The sequence below is a fragment of the Leucoraja erinacea genome, chromosome 22 (genome assembly GCF_028641065.1).
Source record: "Leucoraja erinacea ecotype New England chromosome 22, Leri_hhj_1, whole genome shotgun sequence".
In the NCBI taxonomy this organism is placed as follows: Eukaryota; Metazoa; Chordata; class Chondrichthyes; order Rajiformes; family Rajidae; genus Leucoraja; species Leucoraja erinaceus.
Window position 1 is genome coordinate 21,570,125 of NC_073398.1, and position 22,772 is coordinate 21,592,896.

General features: G+C 41.0%; 1 protein-coding gene across 8 annotated transcripts in view; it reads left to right on the forward strand.

Annotated features, from left to right (window-relative positions):
- LOC129707784 (voltage-dependent calcium channel subunit alpha-2/delta-1) overlaps positions 1 to 22,772 on the forward strand; it is a 492,487-nt gene that overhangs the window by 392,077 nt on the left and 77,638 nt on the right. For 4 of the 8 annotated variants that reach the window (XM_055653087.1, XM_055653090.1, XM_055653088.1 and 1 more), the window contains 5 exons: positions 10,325 to 10,396; positions 14,581 to 14,652; positions 16,093 to 16,154; positions 18,971 to 19,047; positions 21,943 to 22,003. In XM_055653087.1, the coding sequence (XP_055509062.1) occupies positions 10,325 to 10,396; positions 14,581 to 14,652; positions 16,093 to 16,154; positions 18,971 to 19,047; positions 21,943 to 22,003 (344 nt within the window). Of the gene's footprint in view, positions 1 to 3,358; positions 3,416 to 10,324; positions 10,397 to 14,580; positions 14,653 to 16,092; positions 16,155 to 18,970; positions 19,048 to 21,942; positions 22,004 to 22,772 lie in introns of all 8 variants that reach the window. The other 4 variants (XM_055653085.1, XM_055653091.1, XM_055653086.1 and 1 more) reach the window with 2 other exon arrangements.

Consider the following 22,772-nt stretch of genomic DNA (forward strand, 5'->3'; position numbering starts at 1 on the left):
CAACGGCAGTAATTCATGTGTCCTTTATGTTAAATGGGGATGATCAGCCATGGTCACACTGAATGGCGGTGCTGGCTCGAAGGGCCGAATGGCCTGCTGCTGCACCTTTTGTCTATTGTTATAAAAATAATAAATAAATACATTCACTGGGAGTTCTGGTTCTTGCAACCATTAAAAGTGTTTAAAATGTGCTCATTGGCTTTTACAATGGAAATTTAAACAGTTAAAAAGAATCAGCAATCCAGATTGAGAAGCAGATGAATTGAAGGGGAGGACAAAACATCAGTCTGTTCTTAGACTTCCAGATCACGAGTGTCAGTGCCTGACCATGGCAAGGCATGTTAATGAAATATGAACCCACTAATACACCAAAAAAAAGGTGACATTCACGAAACAAACTATTTGTTATGAATTAATTATGCGGACTTCATTAATGCCTGATTCATAAAATCTTCTAACTTTCATTTTACAAAAATGAGTTGCTGTGTTTTCAAGGCAAATTTCAATCCCTATGATTAGTCAGTAGTTCCGATACAGCTATCAAAGTCTATTTTAGATTTCTATAGAGTTTATACATTGTTTGTTTAATCCATGACCTCTACAATCACACGATCAAACTATATTGAGTGGGGTGAGCTCCACCACCACTCCCCCAGGTTCTGTTTCCATTATTTCAGGCATTAAGCCAACAAGTTTATGAGCACCGATTAAGCCGGAGGCAGAAATTAACAATAAATGTTGGAGATGAATTAAACCAACATTTATTTTCTCTGTGCAATATTCTGCTGTTTAAACATTCCAACCTTGATAAGTGGAATTAATTTTCCTGACTCGTGTGTTTGTAAATCAACATCGTATGTTTTGTGTGAGCGTGCAGATGTGTTATGTAGAAGTGTTGATAAATCGAGTGTTCAATACTAAATGGTTAATGAGACTAAATTACAATTTCAATCTATCCTTGCCAAACTTTTGAGGTCATTAAACCACTCTGTACTCCATTTCCTTTTCTCGTCAATATACAAAGAAAAAAGCTCCCTCATAAATAACAATGTGAATTAAATGCAGTACAAAGATAAAATCAATTAACTCAAACAATTCTACAGCAATTATCACAACCATTTCTAAAGAAGCAGCTAAAGTTACAAATTTTGCCCAGAAACACAGTTGTAAACACTTTTTTCGTCTGATCTTTATTTTTAAGAGATTATTTAAAGAGATGATCAATTGAATAAGGGGGAGGTGGGGGGGGGGTTCCTCCTCACTGCCAAATGAATGGAAACATGGGGCCAACTCTATTTGCCATTTAGTTCTGAACAGTCAGGGCAAAGATGTGTGATCCGGAGATAGAAATAGAAGTAACCTGACATTTCAACAATTCAATTACATCATAAACTGTGTGTTTACTTTTCAAATGGCAATCTTCATCTCAATTTAAACTTGATTGGACAACTTTGCTTGAAAATGTTCAATTCTTAAGTTGCAAACAATGTTAATGTTCATCATTGGAATTAGAAAATAAGCATACTGAATGTTCTAGATATATGTTGAATATGTTTGTACTTACATTGGTTTGTTAAAGATGCTGTAAGTTAGGCAGTTGCCGGGTAATTTTAAAGTGAGTAGATGGTTAGCATTCTGTTTGATGCAAATGATGGTTTGTGGTCCAGAACTACAAGCAAACACTTTCAACATTTCAATTACTCTGGAATGTTGATTTTTTTTTTTTTCTTTTCCCCTCATTCATCTATACAACCCTACTAATTGTAATAATGCCACTGAAAATATATGTCTCTTTCTTTGTTAACAATCGATACCTTCAACTTTTTAGTTGCGAAGTGGTAGAATTTCATTGCAGAATGCCCACCATTCTTCCATCTTTTTGGGGCAGTCTTTTCTTAAAAACTTGCAATAATGATCGACTTTGGAGCACAATCAGAAGTTTGATAGGACATTTTATACCTCAGCATGTTAACAAACCTTAATCAATGGCAGGATCCAGTAACCTCTTGGCAAGTGAAACTTTTTTTGATCACCTGTAAAGTGTGTTGAGACAAAATGGCAAAGGTAGAGAGATCCTATCATCGAGGACGATTATCATTCAAGGCTGGTAAACTGGGACCTGATTCTGATATCGGTGCAGTACTTGCCTCAGTGAGTAGACCCAAGCTCAGTTCAAAATTGGCTCCTGGGCCTCACGATTTAGGCAAGTTGTTATTTTTTTTCTGTCTGCAGAAGGAGCAAACATTGCTTTCAGCAAATTTCAGGCAGTGGTCCTTGGGGAAGAATCAGGAGCTAGTGGCTGGACGGTTGGTAATGAGATGTGCACTGATTATCACTAAGGTCTCATTGAACTAGGAAGAGTGCCACTGATTTTATACAAGATATTTAATTTATTGGCCCTTTTACTCTGCCTGTACAACTGAATTACCCTCTCCGAGGCAGTATTGAACTGTTATCATCATTTTCACACTACTGACGCCTACAACTCAGCCATTGGGAGTCATTCGCAACTTTGAAAAAATAGTTCAAAACAGTCTCAGGTCAGGCATCTTGCGAGAATCTTTTTGTACAAAAAATAAAGGCAGGAATAGGGAGGCCATTCACTCCTTGCCCATTCTTGTCATTCTTGTCTTGTTAGCTTTAGGATTTAATCACTTGATTTGCAAGCCAGAGATAATTAATCTTGGGTTTGTGTTACATTTAAACCCAATTCTCCATGGGAATAGAATGAAGGTATATCTATAATACAAAGCAAAACATATTTAAATGTAAATTAATTATTCTCCAGTGCAGCAGTGACTGAATTTCACAAACTCTCTTTACAAAGTGCGGGGCAGTGGTAGAGTTGCTGCCTTATCACGCCGGAAACCCAGTTGTGATCCTGTGCGAACAACACGTCCATGCCTTTATTTTAAAACAAATCTGGGTTTTTTTAAATGAAAATGTTTCTGCTATCCCTCAGTATTGTTACTCAATACTGAGGGATATAATTACTCAGGTTTGGTATGTTCTCCCCATGACCTGCGTGGCTTTTCTCTGAGATCTCCCACACTCCAAAGACATAGGTTAATTGGCTTGGTAAAAATGTAAATTGTCCCTAGTGTGAGTAGGATAGTGTTAATGTGCAGGGATCGCTGGTTGGTGTGGAGTCAGTGGGCCGAAGGGCCTGTTTCCGCGCTGAATCTCTAAACTAAAACAAAAATTAATACTTGCAGTAACGAGGATGATTTCAAAGGATCAATGTGGACTTACTCAGACATCCCATATTGACAACTGGACTGCATTTTAGCCATTGAAATACATTTCATGTTGATTGGTGTTATAATAACGCAGCAATATTGCTTTTTTATTACCTCAGTCAATTGGTGTCGAGATCCCAAAGGTTAATTTAAGAGAGAGACATCCGAAGGCACAGGTAACGTGGTGACAATAACAGTGGTGCTGCAAAGCTGCCAGGATTGAAGCTTTAGGAAAAGAGGTTTGGCAGGCTGATGTGCAAGGGCCGAACAGTGATACTGGCTACCGAAACAATATATGAGCATGACTTTCTAAATGCCTCAATGATAACTAATCTATTTTATTAGTTTAGAGCTAACATATGAGATAGTGGCTCTCTTAGCTGCTCTGTTTGGACACAGTACGAGCTTAAAAATAAAGTTAATATTAAAGATTACAATGGATGGTTTGCAGATATAGAAAAGTGGTTGGTTTTGCCTATGACAGGTGCTGTCAATGGTTTACCGTGGACACTGCATGCATTCCTTGCATTTGTCTGATGACCAGGGCACACATCCCTGTGTGATGATAAAATGATGGACAGTTATTTTTCTGCTGCAGGCTTGTTTGGACAGCCCATCATTGTCATTTTCCATAGCATGACGTTTTCCTGGTAAATGCCGCTCGAACAGATGGAAAGCTGCAGCAACTAACTGTTAAAACAAGTATATTTGGCAACGAAAGAGTTAACTGTTGCTTTAAAACGTAAATAATGCCTTACCTTTTGAATTGTTCTCAATGTATAACAAGTATTTCTACACTTTTTCCTCCATGTATATCTAAATTGTAAATTTTTCTTCTCCGTTTGAGAGATCCATTTGGACGATGTATCAACATCTAACGTCATTGCTGGTTTTTAATCACCTATGTTGAATTATTTAATTTCCCACTTTACCTGCTTCTGATCAGTGAACTCTTCCCAAGGATAATGCTCGAAAGAGCACCCGTGGTGTCTTAAGTCCTGTTCCACTGAATAAACAATCTGTGGACATTGCACTTGTTCTGCCTGTGGACAAGTACCTGTTCTGCATTTCCTAAAATCTCTAATGGTCTAATTGTAATAAGGTGTTCCTGGAGTGGAAACTGTGAACCAGAACCATGTTACACTGTGCTGTCTCATAACCATATGCCAGAGAGACTGCCCCAAGGGTGTAAACTATTGAATTAGTAGCATATGATAAAATTAGTTCGGCAATAATGGTAAATTCTTACAGATTTTTTTGTGAACAAAGGTGAAATTTAAACCAGATTTGTACCCATGAAAGTGGAATTGAAGCTATTCATTCATCCTTGATAATCGTCTGCAAAATAACCTTGTTTTCATTCTGAATATTATTGAATACATTACTACCTGTTCACACACACACACACACACACACACACACACACACACACACACACACACACACACACACACACACATATGGCTTGTCCATTTTAAAATAATGTAATTAGTAATGGAATGGGTACATTTCTTCTGTATGGAGAACAAAATTAACGATTTTGTAATCTGCATTTCCAGACCATATTTCCAAACTCATTTACCATGCTACTATCCTTGAAATTTAAGAAATGTAGCTATGAAAAGTTAGTATAAAGGCTTGTGCCAATATTTCTTTGTCAGATATTCATCACGATGTCATACTCATTTGCAGTCCAAAGCACTTGCACGAAATTTGGTGCAAGTTGATGCAAAAGAGCAAGGGCATGTGGAACTTAAATGCTATCACCTGAAATGCTTTGAATCCTTCCATTTAATGTGATATCTTCTATTGATTTAGTTTGTTTTTGATGTGCTGTTTGTGTTGGCTTTCTGTAGGTGTTCCTTTGAAGTACTTGCATGGGTGTGTTGTGCAAGATGGCAATATAAGCTTGCTGCCTGTTGTTGATACCTTTTTGATGTTATCATTGATTAACTGAAGTACAGTGGAAGATGCTGAGGAATCTGCAATACATTTCTGATAATGCACTGGAGGCTCCTGCCATGGAACTCACTCATTTAGGAATTTCATATTAACTAAAAAATAAACTGTAATGGGCATTAAATTCATTTACCAATAGATGATTGCAAGTGGCTGCAAACATCTCGTGATATTCAGTCCATTTGGAGTTGAATGTGTAAAAGTGAATAAAACATTTATCCAACACTCACTTCATGTCAAAGCCAGTAGCCAAACGCACATTTTAACCTCTATGTATTTCCAAATCTAGTTTTCACTATTCTTTCCCCACTCCAGTTGCCATGGAAAGGTTGGAGGCTCCTCTTCCCGAGACTAAATTTTAGGCATGAAAACTTATGAAGACACAAGAGGCCGCAGATGCTGGAATCTTGAGCAAAAACAAACTGCTGGAAGAAATCAGCGGGTGAGGCAGCATGTGTGGAGGGAAATGGACAGATGACGTTTCGGGTCTCGTGGAGTGTCCAGACTGACCTGAAATGTTGTCTGCCTGTACCAAAACCTGTGCCTCAAAAATCTCACTAAATATTTCAACATGTAATCCAGTTGAAACCCCCTGAAAGATGGACTTCTTAAATCAAGAGTCAAGAGTCAAGAGTCAATTTAATTGTCATTTGGACCCCTGGAGGTCCAAACGAAATGCCGTTTCTGCAGCCATACATTACACACAAATAGACCCCAGACACAACATAATTACATTTTACATAAACATCCATCACATAGCTGTGATGGAAGGCCAAAAAAACTTATCTCTCCACTGCACTCTCCCCCCCCCGATGTCAGAGTCAAAGTCAAAGCCCCCGGCTGGCGATGGCGATTGTCCCGCGGCCATTCCAGCCGCGCGGGGCAGTGGTGTCAGGCCCCGCTCCAGGAGCTCTTCAACCCCGCAACACGGGCGGGAGAATTCGCCGTTGCAGGAGCCCCGAAAAGCGGTCTCCCTCCAGGGATCCGCGGGCTCCCGGTGCCGCCGTCCGCAGACCTGAAGTAGCAGTTCGCATCAGCAGCCTCAGCGCATCAGCAGCAGCAGCGGCAGTGGCAGCAGCAGCAGCAGCGCTCCTCCACCGCTCCACCCGCTCCGGTCTCGGCCAGCTCCGCGACGGCAACGGTGAGTCGGCACCAGAGTCCCCGGCTTCTTCCCGTTGGAGGCCGCTCCTCGTTGCGGCCTCAACGACACCTGAGACCCGACGAGAAAAGGTCGGGTCTCCAGTGCAGGGAGAGATTCAAAATGTTTCCCCCCCCCCTCCCACCCCCCCACCCCCATCCCCCCACACACACACCCCAACATAAAATAACAAAAACTACATAAAAACACAGACAAAAAATAATAAAACGCGGACAGGCTGCAGAGGCCGCTGCTGGCCAGAGCCGCGCCGCCTACCGGATTAAATGCATTGTTCTAAAGATTGCAGAGGATCGATCAAATCTTCACCAGACGTGACATACTCTGTAGTTATACTGTGGGGTGGAATAAGAAAAATAAGCAGTGGACTAATATAGAACCAGCTTAAGGATGACCAGGGGTGAAGTCATTTTCTCTTGATTGTTTTATATCCGAACATGTGCGAACAATACGTCCATGCCTTTATTTTAAAACAAATCTGGATCTTTTTAAATGAAAAAATTTCTGCTATCCCTCAGTATTGATTCCACTAATAATTACTCAGTTTCTTACTTCCTCTCTTTTTACAACAAGATTCTTTTAATCTTTTGCCAGCAATTCTCTGGCTAAGGATCATTGGAAAGAAAAATGGTGATCAAGCTTTTGTAATTGATTTTTTTTAGTACCCTCAGGTACTGTTCATCCGTACCTGGTGATTTATCCACTTCCAAAGATCCAGAACCACATTACCCTTTCTTTTTTATGAATCGTACATTAAAGCAGACATCCCGTCCTATCCTAAGCCACATTGAAGTGGCTGACAGGATGTTATTATTATGCAGTAGCACTGATCTGCAGTTTTGCTCTAAACTGCTTGTTTCTGCCAAATTGGCCATATTATGTTTCACACGGTGTCAATGCAGTGCAGTGCAGTGAACAGCAGTGGATAGCTGCAAATGGGATGTGAATTGGAACTGCATGTTATTAGGGTTCTCTCTCAGCTTAACCCAACTTTCTCCATGCTTTGTCTGATATAAATGCACACCGGAGTATACCCACTGTTATCCCTCACGTAACACCCCAGGCTACAGTCATCTCCCACTCGCATACACCTTTGCTCAGGTGAGGAGGAAGCTGAAGCTGAGGACAAAGCTTTGCTGTGTAGGAAGGAACTGCAGATGCTGGTTTAAACTGAAGATAGACACACAATGCTGGAGTAACTCAGTGGGTCAGGCAGCATCTCTCAATAGGTAATGTTTCAGGCCGAGTGCTCTCTTCAGACTGTTTAATAGATAGCTTTGCTATTCAGATATTCAGAGGAAATTGAAAACATTTTTTTTAATGTTCATTAAATCACCTTAAAACATTTAATGGAAAATAATTTGAAATACATAAAACAAAATAAGAGTTACGTAATATAAATATAATTATCTACCACATTTTATTGTTCAAAAACCACCATTAAAATGAAAGACCAAACTAACGCCATATGTAATAGGTTTGGGATCAGAGAGGCAATTTCTCTGTGACATGGAGTCCAGTTGCACAGTGGAGTGAGAGAGGCTGAGGCATCTAAGACTTGCAATGTGTTCATGCAGGTCTGGGAAGATGTTTTGGAAGTGCTGTCTATAACCGGGAAGATTCAGCCCATTATTTACATTGGTGCTTAACAAAGTACAATAAAATAATTTGATCAGACTTATTGACACAAAATTCCAGACTTAATTTGATCAGACGTATCCAGCCCACATCGGCTTTTGGTTTATGTTTGGCCAAGAGTCATTATAAAGTGGCCCAGTATCTTCCTCTGTAATTCATCAGTGTTATTTTGTTGCTGTCTAAGCTGCCTTTGTATAATTGCTTCTGACTTTAATTTTTTTTTTTCCCATGACCACACATTTATCGGAATGTGTTGTGACCTGCTTGCCGGATCATATCTTGATGCATGCTGCATGGATGGTAATGTCCTGGGGTCTTCTGTGCACGGAACTGTTGTCATTTAATGCTGTCTCATTCATTATTTAATGAAAGCAAACTATTGTGAAATGCAATACAGCCCACATCTCTATTGTTATGTCAGGAGCATCTACTCTGTGCAATTGTAGCCTTCCCTGCAAGAACTGAAGGGAACATTGCTGCATTAGGCAGATGCAGGAAGGGGCTCGTTGATTCATAGATAAACACTGCAAAGACCACCAATCCACTTTGACTCCCTACATTGAACACGAGTTTCACTGATGCTGTGGGAAGAACAATTAACAGATGTAAACAATCAAAGTGCTGGAGGCCCTCAGAGGGCCAGGCAGGATCTGTGGAGGGAAATTGACAGATGATGTTAAGGGTTGAGACACTTCTTCAGACTTAAGGAGGATCTGAGGCAGGGTCCCGACCCAAAACGTCACCTGTCTACTTCCTCCACTGATGCTCCCTGACCGCTGAGTTTGTTTTTTGCTCAAGATTCCAACATCTGCAGTTCCTTGTGCCTCCTGTTAATTGATATTGTTGATGCATATGCAGTTAGATGAAAGCAGAGCAATTTGATGTGATCTTGAGTTCCATTCCTCAGCTAGAAATGGTGGTTTACTTTTTCACTAAATGTGAATGGTGTGGTATGGAATTAGAAGGATGAGATCTCTCTGCTGATGGTGCGCAGATCATCATTGGACCCTCGAAAATAGACACAAAATGCTGGAGTAACTCAGCGGGACAGGCAGCATCTCCTGAGGTGACGTTTCGGACCGGGGACCCTTCTTCAGACCTGAAACATCACCCATTGCTTCTTTCCAGAGATGCTGCCTGAATTATTCAAGCATTTAGTGTCTAGCCTTGAACTAAACCAGCATCTGCAATTCCTTCCTACATCATTGGGCTCTCATTTATTTCAACCCCAACCACATTCTCACTTGAACGCCTTCAGCCCAATCCAAAGAGCTGCATTAAGGAGGAGCGATGGTTAAGTATGTTAGAAAAACAATTCTGTCTGTTGCTCAGAATGCGGCTTACAATTAAATTGTAAAATTGCAATTGAAAATTGTTCTCCAATTCTTCAACCAAAGCTCTAGTGTTTAGCAAAATAAAGTTGAACCCCCCTGTTCAATGGTGATTGTGATTAGGATTCATTTACGATTGGCTATGCCTTGTAATTCTATGGCCCTCCTGTGTGAAATAATTCTCAGAGTAAATTCCGCATCAAATTGCTGAAAGTGGTGCACTAGTCGGATGTACATTTGGCATTAGCAAGTGAAATACCACCAGTCTCGTAAATGTTCCCTGTGATCCCAAAGGGACAGTTAAAATGGATAACCTGACTCCACGGTTGCTGATAGTTAGTGGAGATTAATTTTACAGAACTTTGCTCTCAATGGGTCATAAATTAAGTAAAACAAACCAATAAAAAGTGTTGATGTATTGCTTTTAAATTGGACAAAAAGTGAGACATAACCTTACAAAGCCAAGATCTTTTGTAATTGCCACCAGACCGAAACAACAAACTGCATTATTTAATTTGAGCTGCCTTAAACAAAATTGCTTTCTTCTGATTCTGAGAACGCATTGTCCTTATTTTTAGGGTATTATTACTGAAGTCATTAAATAGAAAATATAAGCATTGCTGGTATAATTAATTATACTTTTTCTAACGTAAAGGTTAAATTTCAGCACAATTAGTCGGAAGCGTGTAATGCCTGTGGGTGTTAACATGGGGCATAGTTCAAACAGCAGCCGTAATCGGGTTGGTAGACTAAACTGTTATCTCATAAGAAAAATTATATTATGCACATGTATATCATAATAATCTCCAGTCAAGGTGAATAGGGGAAATGATTTCCTAAACAAATGTTTGTGTTATCGGCTACTAACCTTTTATTTAACATCCTTATTTAGAAAGGAAAGAAAAATATATCCGTGCTTTACTGGTTCGGGATCAAATGTTGAACTTTATGTCAACTTATATTTTCCACTTATTGCTTGATGATTATTTCTTTCGGTTTAGAATCCCAAATCTCAGGAGCCCGTCACTTTGGATTTTCTAGATGCTGAACTGGAGAATGAAATTAAGGTTGAGGTAAGATGATCTTGAATGGCCACTGGCTACTGAGAGTGACATGTCTAAGCTTTTTAACCCTGTGAAGCCTGGACTCAGTTTAAACACAATAAATATCATGTGAACAGATTTATATGCAAATCTCCTGTTTTTTTTGTTCTGGCCTTTTGTGTGGTGCAGGTCATATGTTTACTTGAAGAATCTCTGCAGCTTTCACATTGAATGTAACAACTTGTCTGTGTAATCGTGAACAGACTTTGGCTGGCAAACGTTCATCAATGAAGAGTTGTGGACCTCACGACTGACCGTCCGTCCAGGACCCGTTTGTGAACTATAGCGATGGTCAAATGTGTAGGAAGAAACTGCAGATAGACACAAAATGCAGGAGTAACTCAGCAGGACAGGCAGCATCTCTGGAGAGAAGGAAAGGGTGACGTTTTGTGTCGAGAACCTTCTTCAGACTGATGTCAGGGGAGTGGGCGGGACAGACATAGAATGAAGTTGGAGACAGTGACTGGTGGGAGAACTGGGAAGGGGGAGGGGATGGAGAGAGAGGGTAAGCAAGGGGAACCCAATGAAATATGAGGTGCTGTTCCTCCAATTTGTGCTGGGCCTCACTCTGACAATAAAGGCGGCCCAGAACAGAAAGGTCAGATTGGGAAAGTGACAGGGAGTTAAAGTGCTGAGAAACTGGGAGATCAGGTAGATTAAGGCAGACTGAGCGGAGGTGTTCAGCGAAATGATCGACGAGTCTGCGCTTGGTCTCGCCGATGTACAGGAGTTAACACCTGGAACAGTGGATACAGTAGATGAGGTTTGAGGAGATGCAAGTGAACCTCTGCCTCACCTGGAAAGGCTGTCGGGGTCCTTGGATGGGGGAGGTAAAGGGACAGGTGTTGCATCTTCTGCGGTTGCAGGGGAAATTACCTGGGGAGGTTTGGGTGAGAAGGGACGAGTTGAACTGAGAGTTGCGGAGGGAACGGTCTCTGCGGAAAGCAGAAGGGGATGGAGATGGGAAGATGTGGCCAGTAGTGGGATCTCGTTGGAGGTGGCGAAAATGTTGGAGGAATATATGCTGTATGCGACGGCTAATGGGGTGGAAGGTGAGGACAAGGAGGACTCTCTGTCCTTGTTACAAATGGGGGGGGGAAGAGGAGCAAGAGCGGAGCTGCGGGATATCTATGAGATCCAAGTGAGACCCTCATCTATAATGGAAGAGGGGAATCCCCATTTCTTAAAGAATGAGGACATCTCCAGATGCTGGTTTAAAACGAAGATAGACACAAAAAGCTGGAGTAATTCAGCAGGACAGGCAGCATCGCTGGAGAGAAGAAATGGGCAATGTTTCTGGTCGAGATGCAAAAAAATAACCATGATAAAGGAAAGGCCATTATTGTTAGCTATTGATCGGGTTAAAACGAGAAGGGAGAAGGTGAGACTTGGGTGGGCAAGGGATGGAGAGAGAGGGATATGAGATGTTGTTCCTGGTCATGCTGGTTAAATACCACAAATGGAGCTTTGGAACTCCAAGAGTGAACCCAGATTGTTTAATTTAGCCGCAATACGTTACTCTTTCCATGAACATACTCTGCAATTATCCATATTTTTCAAATAATCTCATCACTGTTAAGCTTAGTTATTGCTATGCAAACTAATACAATGTGCATAGGATCTTGAAGGGAATAGATGGAGTAGATGCACAAAGTCTTTAACCCAGAGTAGGTGAATCAAGAGCCAGAGGATATAAGTTGAAAGAGGAAAGATTTAATAGGAATCTGAGAGGCAACTTTTTTCACAGAGAGGGTGGAGGGGATATGGAATGAGCTGTCAGGGGAGGGTGGCGAGGCTGGTACTATTACAACATTTAAAAGTCCGGTAGGCGGCGCGACTCTCGTCAGCAGCGGCCTCTGCAGCCCGTCCGCGTTTTTATTATTTTTTGCCTATATTTCTGTGTAGTTTTTGTTATTTTTTTGTTGGGGTGTGTGTGTGGGAGGGGTGGGGGCAACTTTTAAATCTCTCCCTGCACGGGAGACCCGACCTTTTCTTTGTCGGGTCTCCGTTATCGTTGGGGCTGCAACGAGGAGCGGCCTCCAACAGGAGAAGGCCGGGAGCTCTGGTGCCGACGACTCACCGTCACCGTCGCGGAGCTGGTGGGTCCGGAGCGGGTGGAGCGGTGGAGGAGCACTGCTGCTGCTGCCCGACCTCCGGAGATTAGGAGGCTGCAACTGCGGGTCTGGTGGACGGCGGCACCGGGAGCCCGCGGGTCCCTGGAGGGAGACCGCTTTTCAGGGCTCTCACAACGGCGACTTCTCCCGCCCGAGTTGCGGGGTCGAAGAGCTCCTGGAGCGGGGCCTGACATCACCGCCCCGCGCGGCTTGGAATGGCCGTGGGACTCTGCGAGCGCACGCCGGGGGCTCTAACACCAAGACCCGGTGTGCGACCTCGCACCACCCGGCGTGGCTTTAATGGCCGCGGGACAATCGCCATCGCCAGCCGGGGGCTTTGACTTTGACTCTGACATCGGGGGGGGGGGGGAGTGCAGTGGAGAGATAAGTTTTTTGGGCCTTCCATCACAGCGATGTGATGGATGTTTATGTAAATTATGTTGTGTCTTGGGTCTATTTGTTTGTAATGTATGGCTGCAGAAACGGCATTTCGTTTGGACCTCAAGGGGTCCAAATGACAATTAAATTGAATCTTGAATCTTGAATCTTGAAAAAGGCATTTGAACGGGTATATGAACAGGAATGGGTTAGAAGGATGTGGGCCAAATGCAGGCAGGTGGTACAAGTGTAGATGGGGTAGCTTGGTCAGCAGAGCCAAGTTGGGCTGATGAGTGTGTTTCTGTGCTGTGTGACTATGATTCGATTGTTTAGATTCGGTCATTGGCATGGCATATGGCATTAGATTCGGCATGGGGAAGTTGGGCAGTAGGGCCTGCCTGTGGAGGGTTTGCATCTTCTCCCTGTGACTGTGTGGGTTTTCATTTGGTGCTCCAGTTTCTTCCCACGTCCCAAAGAAATGGGGATTTATAGATGAATTGGCCTCTTTAAATTACCCCTACTTTGTAAAGAGTGGATGAGAAAATGGGATAACAGAGAACTAGTATGAACAGGTGATCAGTGGTCGGCGTGGGCTCAGTGTGCAGAAGGCCTGGTTTCCGTGCAGTATCAAGATAGATATAGCTCGTGTTTAAGATATTTGTGGTAAGTAAATTGCTGAGGATTAAATCCACAACATTTGATATAATATTCAGGAAGCCCTGCGCTAGTCCCACAGCCACACTGGGGTTTTATTACAGTAGCTCATACTGTCTTTCAGACCTTGTCACCATCAGTGTCCCAGGAAGCTGACTGGTCCACAAGCACTGGGTCATAAGTGGCAGAAAGTGAGGCGATGCCTACAAACAGCCCAACTACCATTATCAGGCAACTGAACGGTCCTCTCACAACTAGAGAGCGGTCCTGGCCTCCAATCTACCTCATCAGAGGCCTTCGAGTTGTCTTTGATCGGACTTTACTGAAATTTACCTTGCACTACCCTTTATCATGTATCTGTACACTGCGGACAGCTTAATTGTAATCATGTATAGTCCTTCCACTGACTGGATAGCACACAACAAAAAAGTCTGAAGAAGGGTCTCAACCTGAAACATCACCCATCCCTTTTCTTGAGAGATGTTGCCTGACCTGCTGAGTTATTCCAGTATTTGGTGTCTATCATTGGTGTAAACCAGCATCTGCAGTTCCTTCCTCAACAAAAACCTTTTCACTGTACTTCAGTACACGTGTCAATCAATAAACTAAACTAAACAGCTCGAAAGAATCTAGTTAAATGCATTAACCTGTAAATGAATTAAATGTAAAATGAAACAAGAAATAAATGCAACAAATATTTACAACAAAAGTTTATAATTCATAGATGTTCTTTTCCCATTCCTTCTATTTATCTATTATAATGCTCTTTAATATCTGTTATATGTGACAACAAATTCATTGTTGCGTGAATGCTTCATGGTAGTACATTGTTCCTTCCTATAACACTGCCACTCACTGCTGTTGTACTCTCGATCCCTTGCATCATAGATTTAGAAGCAAGCTCGCCTTGGGAAAAGCTTTATTGGGGTTTACAAATAGTTGTAATGCAAAGTAGTTTGGAGATTTGCACAATATTGAAGGGATGTAAATTATTTTTTTACCTTCTAGATACGACATAGCATGATAGAGGGACAAAATGGTGAGAGGACCCTCGACACACTCATCAAATCTTACGATGAGGTACAGCCTACAGCTAATTGGATATTTAATCAGTCTCTGTTGATTTAGTTTGGTAAAGCATGCAAGAATTGTTTCAAGGAAGGAAAAAGCATTCCTTGTTTATGACGTTTCAGAAGTGAACAAAACATAATATTCTTCTTGCGTATGGCGTGCACTGTCTAAAGTTGTGGGACAACTTGTTCTATTTGATCTTATTTGATTGTGCACGCCAGGTTGATTGCATTCGTTGAAACAGGGTGGACCACGTGAAGGTTGCAATCTCCCACACCAAAATAATATTGAAGATATGGCCTTTGCCACAAGCATCCAGGACATTAAAAGGTTAACAGTTGCTGTGGAATGGACTTTAAGCTAGGACATGGTTTCCAAATCCTTGCTAATGATAAAACACTGTTCATTATTTTGCCTCCCTACAGTTTGCAGTGCACATATGTTTTTTCTTCCCTTCTGAGGAATTGATATTCCCAGGAATCTGTTTCTTCCAGCACTCCCAAGCCTTCAGTAGCTCTCTGCTTAATCTGCATTACAGTGAGAAGGCTGGAGGGAGGCATCACGTGTATTACCATGCATCAAATATACAAACTGTATTCTGATCATTCTAATCATTTTTTCCCCAGTGCTCTCCAAAACTGACAATCCCTTTGAAGGGAACACTATGAACTAATATTCCATGTACCTGACCTAGAGTTCCCTTGCCATCTCTACAGCCCAAGCACAAAACCATCTGCAAAATACTACCAAGGCATTATTCTTAAATAATCTCGTCACTGAGACTCATGGAAATCTACAGTCAGTTTGCAGAACCAATCCATCCTATTAAATGATGCTTAAAATGTCAGCGTTATAATAATAAAAACAATTCAAATGTTATATTTGCTCCCTTGGTTTGCATTCCAAGAATGTGCAGGTTTGTAGATTAATTGATTTCTGTAAATTTCCCCTTGTATGTAGGGTATGGATGATTGTTGGCTGGCATGGACTCAGTGGGCCGAAGGACCTGTTTCCATGCTGTATCTCTAAAGTAAACTAAAGTAATATATGTTAGTTCCAGTGACATTTATCCAATTATTGGCCTTTTTCCTTCAGGAGCAATAGCTCTCAAACCAGTTCTCTCAATTATCCCTGGAGAGAAGAAGTGTTGTCAGCCCTCCTGGCATCATTGGTCAAGATTTATCTCAAAATCAATGGCACTAGCATACTGACAATTATTCACAAAGCTCTTAATGGAGCCTTTAATAGGTTACACCATTCTAACACCAATGATCACTCTTCAAAAGACCTCATCGGCTGTTAAGCATTTTGGTGATGTCTCGAGGAGGTGAAGGAGATAATATAAACGCAATGTTCAGTTGCAGGTCACAATGCATGAATTATAATGAGGGCACGGATACTGAAAATAAAGTTATATTCATTATTAATAACCTTTTCTTGTCATTTCAGCGATATATTGACAAAGGGACTCGAACATACACTTGGACTCATGTGAATAGTACAGAATATGGGTAAGAGTCTTCAATAATTTTTTTGAAGAAATGCTATTTAAGTTTTGTTTAACATTATTTCTTGGGGGGAAACGCAGTTGGTTTTAAGGACTGTTATGCAATTGTCTGAAGCTGGTTTCAAGTGCATTTCTAGCAGGTTAGCCTTTCTGTTTGTCTTTTACATGATGCATACGCAATGTAAAAACTTTGCAGTGAGGGATTTGGGTAAGTGACCTGCATGCTGAGTGTGCAGCAGTAAGTCACCTGAAACTATTTGTCTTCATGCCACCAGTTTAGGAAATCCTAGCACAATCCACTAATCCTCGTGAGGCCATGATGAATATTACATAGGATCTTTTCAGTATTGCCACAAGGCAAGTTTGTTCTCATTTTGGGTGAAGCCATGTAGGAAGTGCAGATATAGGAGTATTGCTTACTCAGCGAGCTTCATGTGAACAAGGGATTTCATCGTGCCATGGTATTTATGACAATAAACTAAATGGAATCTGAATCTGCCGTTTGGTGGAGTCCAGTTACGTTTGTGAGGGAACAAAATATGCCTCACCTCTGTATTGATGTTGGGGTCGGGTTGGTTGGTGGGGTGGTACTGAATACCTTTCTGGGATAACGTTAAAGTACATTGTGTATCAATGCAGAGAGTGCTTTATTCAGTACCTTTCTCGTGCTTAACTCTGAACCGCTTGAGACTCACACTGAAGCTATGCTTTCTGAAGACAATTTCTACATGTTAGCTCTTCCAGAAGGTTGGGAAATCTGTCGCTCTTCAAGGGAGATGCTAAATGCATTTCGTTGTCTCTGTACTGTACACTGACAATGACAATTAAATTGAATCTGAATCTGAATCTGAATCTGTCCTGGGACCCTCTGCTTCATGTCTGATGACCAGTTTAGGACCAAGGATAACTACTGTGATGCAATAGCTTAACTTAGAGGAATTATGCTGGGTCACAGCATGGCATAACTTAACCCTCACACATTTCTCATTGAAAGGAAGCACCCAGGTTGAGGTTCGGTGGTTTTTTAAAAAGGAAAAATAATTTTATCTCACAAGGAAAGTTTTTTTTGCCATTCCTATTATGTTGCCATATTGATTATTTCTACTGTCACTTCTAACCGAAGCGCAGACTCGGCGATCGTTTCGCTGAACTCCTCCGCTCAGTCCGCCTAAACCTACCTGAACTCCCGGTTGTTCAGCACTTTAACTTCCCCCTCCCATTCCCACATTGACCTTTCTGTCCTGAGCCTCCATTATCAAAGTGGAGGAACAGCACCTCATATTTCGCTTGGGCAGCTTACACCCCAGCGATATGAACATTGACTTCTCTAACTTCAAGTAACCCTTGCTTTCCCTCTCTTTACTTTGAACAGAGATTAAGGAAAAAATGCAGCTAACTCCCAGCTAACCAGGGTTCTACATTTTCCTTGATCTCCATTCCCTTTGTCCTATTTTCACACCTTGCGCTTATCTATGTATCTCCCTCTCCCCTGATATCGGTCTGAAGAAGTGTCTCAACCGGAAACGTCACCCATTCCTTCTATCCAGTTCCACTGAGTTACTTCAGCATTTTGTGTCTAACCTTATTGAGTTTGGAATTAACATAATTCCTCTAGAGTTGTTTTTGGAATATGTTTAGATTACTTTACTTTAGAGATGTAGCATGGAAACATCTCTTCGGACCGCCTAGTCAGCGTCAACCAGCGACCACCCGTACACTAGTTCTACCTACACACTAACAATTAACCTACACACCTGCACGTCTTTGTAATGTGGGAGGAAACCAGAGCACCCAGAGAAATTCCATGCAGTCACAGAGACAACACCTGCAGTCAGGATTGAAGCCTGATCTCTGGATCTGTAAGGCAGCAACTCTACCGCTGCTCCACTGCATCACCCTTAAATAGATTTTAATGGTAATTAAAACCTTACTCTGTGATACTTTTAGTTCGAAACATGTTTGATTTCCAAAGATCTCCATACATCACTCTACCCAATAGCCAAAGAATTGAGGCTCTCGTTTAATATGGGAGGCAGGAAGACTCGGGCAGAATATCCGCTCATGGGCACTCATCTATGAATCAGCCTGGAATTCTCATAAGGGGTACATTGGATAAAGTTCAGCAAAGCAACATAAAGTTGATGTACTTAAACTATATAGAGAACATCACCTAAATCTACAATAATGAAACTTAACCCAGCAAGGACTCAGCATCTTTGGAAGAGTGGGGTTGGAGATGTGAATCTGAAGTAGATATGTTCATGTGAAAGGCGTTCATTGATGTTTAAGTAGATTTATCTGGCATGCAAATGAAAACATGTTCTGCTTGATGCCCGCACTGGTCTGCTAACCTTCTATGCATCGGAACAGAGGATGGAATGGAGAATTGTGATTTTGTTGGGAGTATTTCAGAACATCTGAAGTGCTCAGTACCCTGTAACGTCTGAGAAGAGTGAAATGGAGCTTGTGTTCAGGTTGATCCTGAACTGCTAACTCTTTCTCTCTCCCCAGATGCTGCCTAACTTCCTGCATACTTACAGCATATTATATTTTTTGATTTACAGCATCTGTGTTATTTTGTTTTCAGTTCAGGGGAAATAGATTCAACAAATTTGGTTGTTTAAACGCTGCCTGGAAAAATTAACATATCAAATCATAGGTTTGCTGCCACCCATGCAAATGGATGGATGTGGGAGCATTAATGGCAGTGTGTTTCGTGTGGTAACAATGCCATCTTTTGTCCATGCTGTTATTTATGTGCTAACTCATCACTTCCAGGAATCCATTAGTTATACGAAAATTTCTGTCTGTTTTCTCTAGTTTGGCTTTGGTGCTACCACCTTATGGTTCTCACTACATCAAAGCCAAATTAAACGAGGCTATCATCCAGGCTCAACGTAAGTATTGGAAAGGTGCTCGCTGACTTGGAAAATGCATGCAGGAGAGGGCAAAGTATTGATACTGCAAAATAATAAAATATCTCAATAATAAAATATACTTTGAAAGTTTCTGAAGGATTAATAAGTAGATTGTCAGATAGATGTATTCCATAGTGTGAAGCAATGATTCTAAAATATTGGAGAAACAGACATGCAAGGATGTAAACGACTGCATGGATGAAGTTGCAAGAGTGCTTTTTTCTATCAAAGTTCCCTTACTGAATATGCACAATTTCCCTTGCCATGTAATTTTAGAATCATTGTACTGCTGTACCTTCTAGTTCTATGCATCCATTGAAAGGTCTGTTTATAGCAGTTGATTAATAAATATCTTGCACGATCGTTAAAATGGCCTACTATTGTTAAATGAAAAGAAATACAGCCATAAAATTCTTAATTATTTGCCCAAGTTTTGTATCAAAAGGGTGGCCAGGCTCATGATGGCCACTGCTGTTGAGGTGTCAATTAGAAAGTCACTTTCTGGATTTCTGCTAATCCAGGAAGTCAGTGCTCAACTTTGTTGAGGAAGTTAATCGTTTGCTGCACAACCGGATAATCAGTCAAAACCAAATTTCCCTTTCTGCCGTGTGCAAGGAAGCCATCCTAACACAGACTTCCAGGACTCTTAAAATTACAACCCATACAGTGGTTATTGCAGCCTATGTGCATGAGACACCCTAATAATGCATCCACACGAAACCTCCATCATTCAGTTCCAAGATTGTGGATGTGCATTTTCTTGACCAATCTTAAATGATTTATGGATTATTTTTTGACTGATCAGAGATGACATATTTTCCTCAATCAGTATCTGATCAAAGCAAAATATCCATTTGATTCAACCAAACAGTGTCACATCTCTTCAAAGATAATTTATACCCATCAGCTTGTTATTATTGGTGCTAGCGACCATGTGTGTTTCTGAAGTTATCCCAACTTCAGCATTCCCACAGAGAGTTGTTGCTTTTACGACCAGATCTATAACCCAATTGCATCTCAGAAATATTCCATCTATGCGCAATGAAGTCAATTAAGTCCTTCACAGTCTGTTAGCTCAATTACAGAAGAGAAAGTTAGGCCATGATCAATTTTAATTACTGATGAGCACAATTTTTTGGCACTGAAAATTAATTTCTTCAGATTTTAATTATCATGGATCTTAAAAGTTTAAACTTGTTTCTATCTCATTTAACTTAATGTTATCTTTCTCTCTCTTTTGTTCATATTTTGTGCCTATTTTTACATTGACACACACACTTACTTCCTGCCATGTTTGTATTCAGTTCTTGGTCTGATTGATGAAGGAGATACCCAGTTGTCCTGTTCTCTCCCCTCTGCAACCCAACAGAGGGCACTATGCTGCTGTGACTATCGTTGCTGCCAATTCAAAGGCCCTGACAGAATCTGGCTGCAAATGAAAGAGCAAGCACCTCTTATTTGCCACTGACTGCAAGATCCAAACTGACGGGACACCAGCGCTGCTTCTCCGCGCTGGCCATATTTCCCGCAACCCCAGGCAGGTTAACCTGGCGGGGATGTCGCCCACCTCTCAAAACATGGGGGGGACGTGTCCCCTCTGGCCCCCCCGGGTTTTCCGCCCCTGATATGGTGCGCATTGCCCTGTGTTATATTTTACTGCTCTGGGATTCATTCAGAAGATGACCTTATTACTGGAAATGGTCTTGCAATGTTAAGACTATTCAGTACAAATGTAAATATCACAAGCGCATACAGGGAAGCATCAACTTCAAGAATTGAAAATGCTATTTACAGACCATGTATAAAATCAGAAATATCGGATGAATTCAAAATCTCCTCTGGAGCATTCGATTTCTCTGGGTTTTTAATCTTTGTGGAGTTGACCCCAATCCTTGCTTGTGCACTTTAAAAGAACTGAGTTTAGATTTTGTTTGATTTAATATTCAAGATCAACAGGAAGATTGTTGACCATAAAAACAGCCTCAACCCCCAAAACTAATATTGGGAAGATTTGTAATGAGTTGACAAAGAGAGAACAGGCACCACATGTCTGCGGCTCATCTCACTGCATCCATTTTGCAAACTGCTATTTCCACATGTGATTGAAGAAGCAAATTTTATTGAAAGCTAAAGTCCCTTCCCCTTTCACAGGGCTGCAATGTTGTTGTATTTAACACTGTGCATGATACTGTCCAGTCTTAGGACTTTGGATACCACCAGACTCGTATTATCTTTGTGCTGAAGTACAGTTTGATGCTCTGTAAACAAACCTTAAAATGATGCAGTTTCTCGAAGGTAACATTAATGGTGATCACATATAGTTTTCAGTCTGCAAGCGAGTGTGTCTTTTTCAGACTTCTACTGTGCATTAAGTCTCCCAGTATAGCACAATATTTTTATTCAAATACTCATTGGATAAAATATTGTTTTATAATCCCTTCTACTTGACCCTTTTTCCTGTTCCCTGCTTTCTCTTTCTGATGGATTCTGACAGCCAAAAGCAAGGGCAAGTATCTTTTTGTTAGTCAATTTCCTCATTGTATTGTCTTTTAGAGTATACTGTAATGCACTGGAGCTCCTACCCCTGTTGGATATTTTCCTGTGTTTATCGTGTCTGTCCTTAATCTATTAGCTCTTGGTGTCTCATTATCATTACATTAATAGCTTTAGTTTACTACTTTTATATAATTCTTGCTTGCTGTCTGTGCATTTTTTTATAATGTTGCATTATGCAATTTACTTGGATGGTGAATAATTATTTTTGCAGTTTTTGATAAGAGAAATTCTCTTCCGACTGTTCAATGGCAAGATCTGGCTACGCAAAGACTACGATTGGAAGCAATAATGAGCATCTTAACAATTATTTCTTTTCAGAATTACAGTCAATAATGCCCGATAGCTTCGAAACTGCAGGATATGTATATCTCGCACCAAGGTAGCTCAGTTTAATGCTTTGTTGTGAGAGAGCATGTTAAGCATGACTGTTTGGGGATAGAGGGGCTTGATTTGCTGTGACTTGAGAGCTCATAGCGCTGGACTAACTGAATTTGAAGGTGTCCAGTTCCAACTTCAAGAGATTTCTGAGTTTTGGACAGGGTTTCAAAAATGCTGAGGTGTAACTCTTGATGAAGAACGTCATTCTTCGACCTGCATTTCATTTGTCCTGACAGGCCTAAATTCAACAGCTTTCCATCCAAAAGAAAAGACATCCATCCTTCATTTGCAAAGAGGATTTTCAAAGCAACCAGTCACTGAATGCTCAACATTCCTAGCACAAGCAGTCATTTTTTTGACAAAAATATGGTCTTGGAAACCTGGAGATTATCCAAATTGAGCAGTGTGCTTGAATATATCAAATTTAAAACAATTCATGTGTGTCATGTACAAGTGACCTTGGCGATGCATTCAGATTATACATTCACAGTAAGCAGAGACATTATCAAATGCAGAATATTCTACTGTATTTAGAATTCTACTGTGATGGAATTAAAGCATAGCATCATTTCAATTGCTTAACACTTATCCAAACAGACAGAAAGAAAAATGTAGATATAAGAAATACAGGGAACTTGCAGATTCAGATAAGAAGCAGTATTATGAGAAATGAAACAATATAATTCGGGGAAAGAATCAAACATAGCAGAAGTAGTAATTGAAATATAGAAGTCAGATTATTTTTGAAAGACTTTCAGGGAATCTTTTGA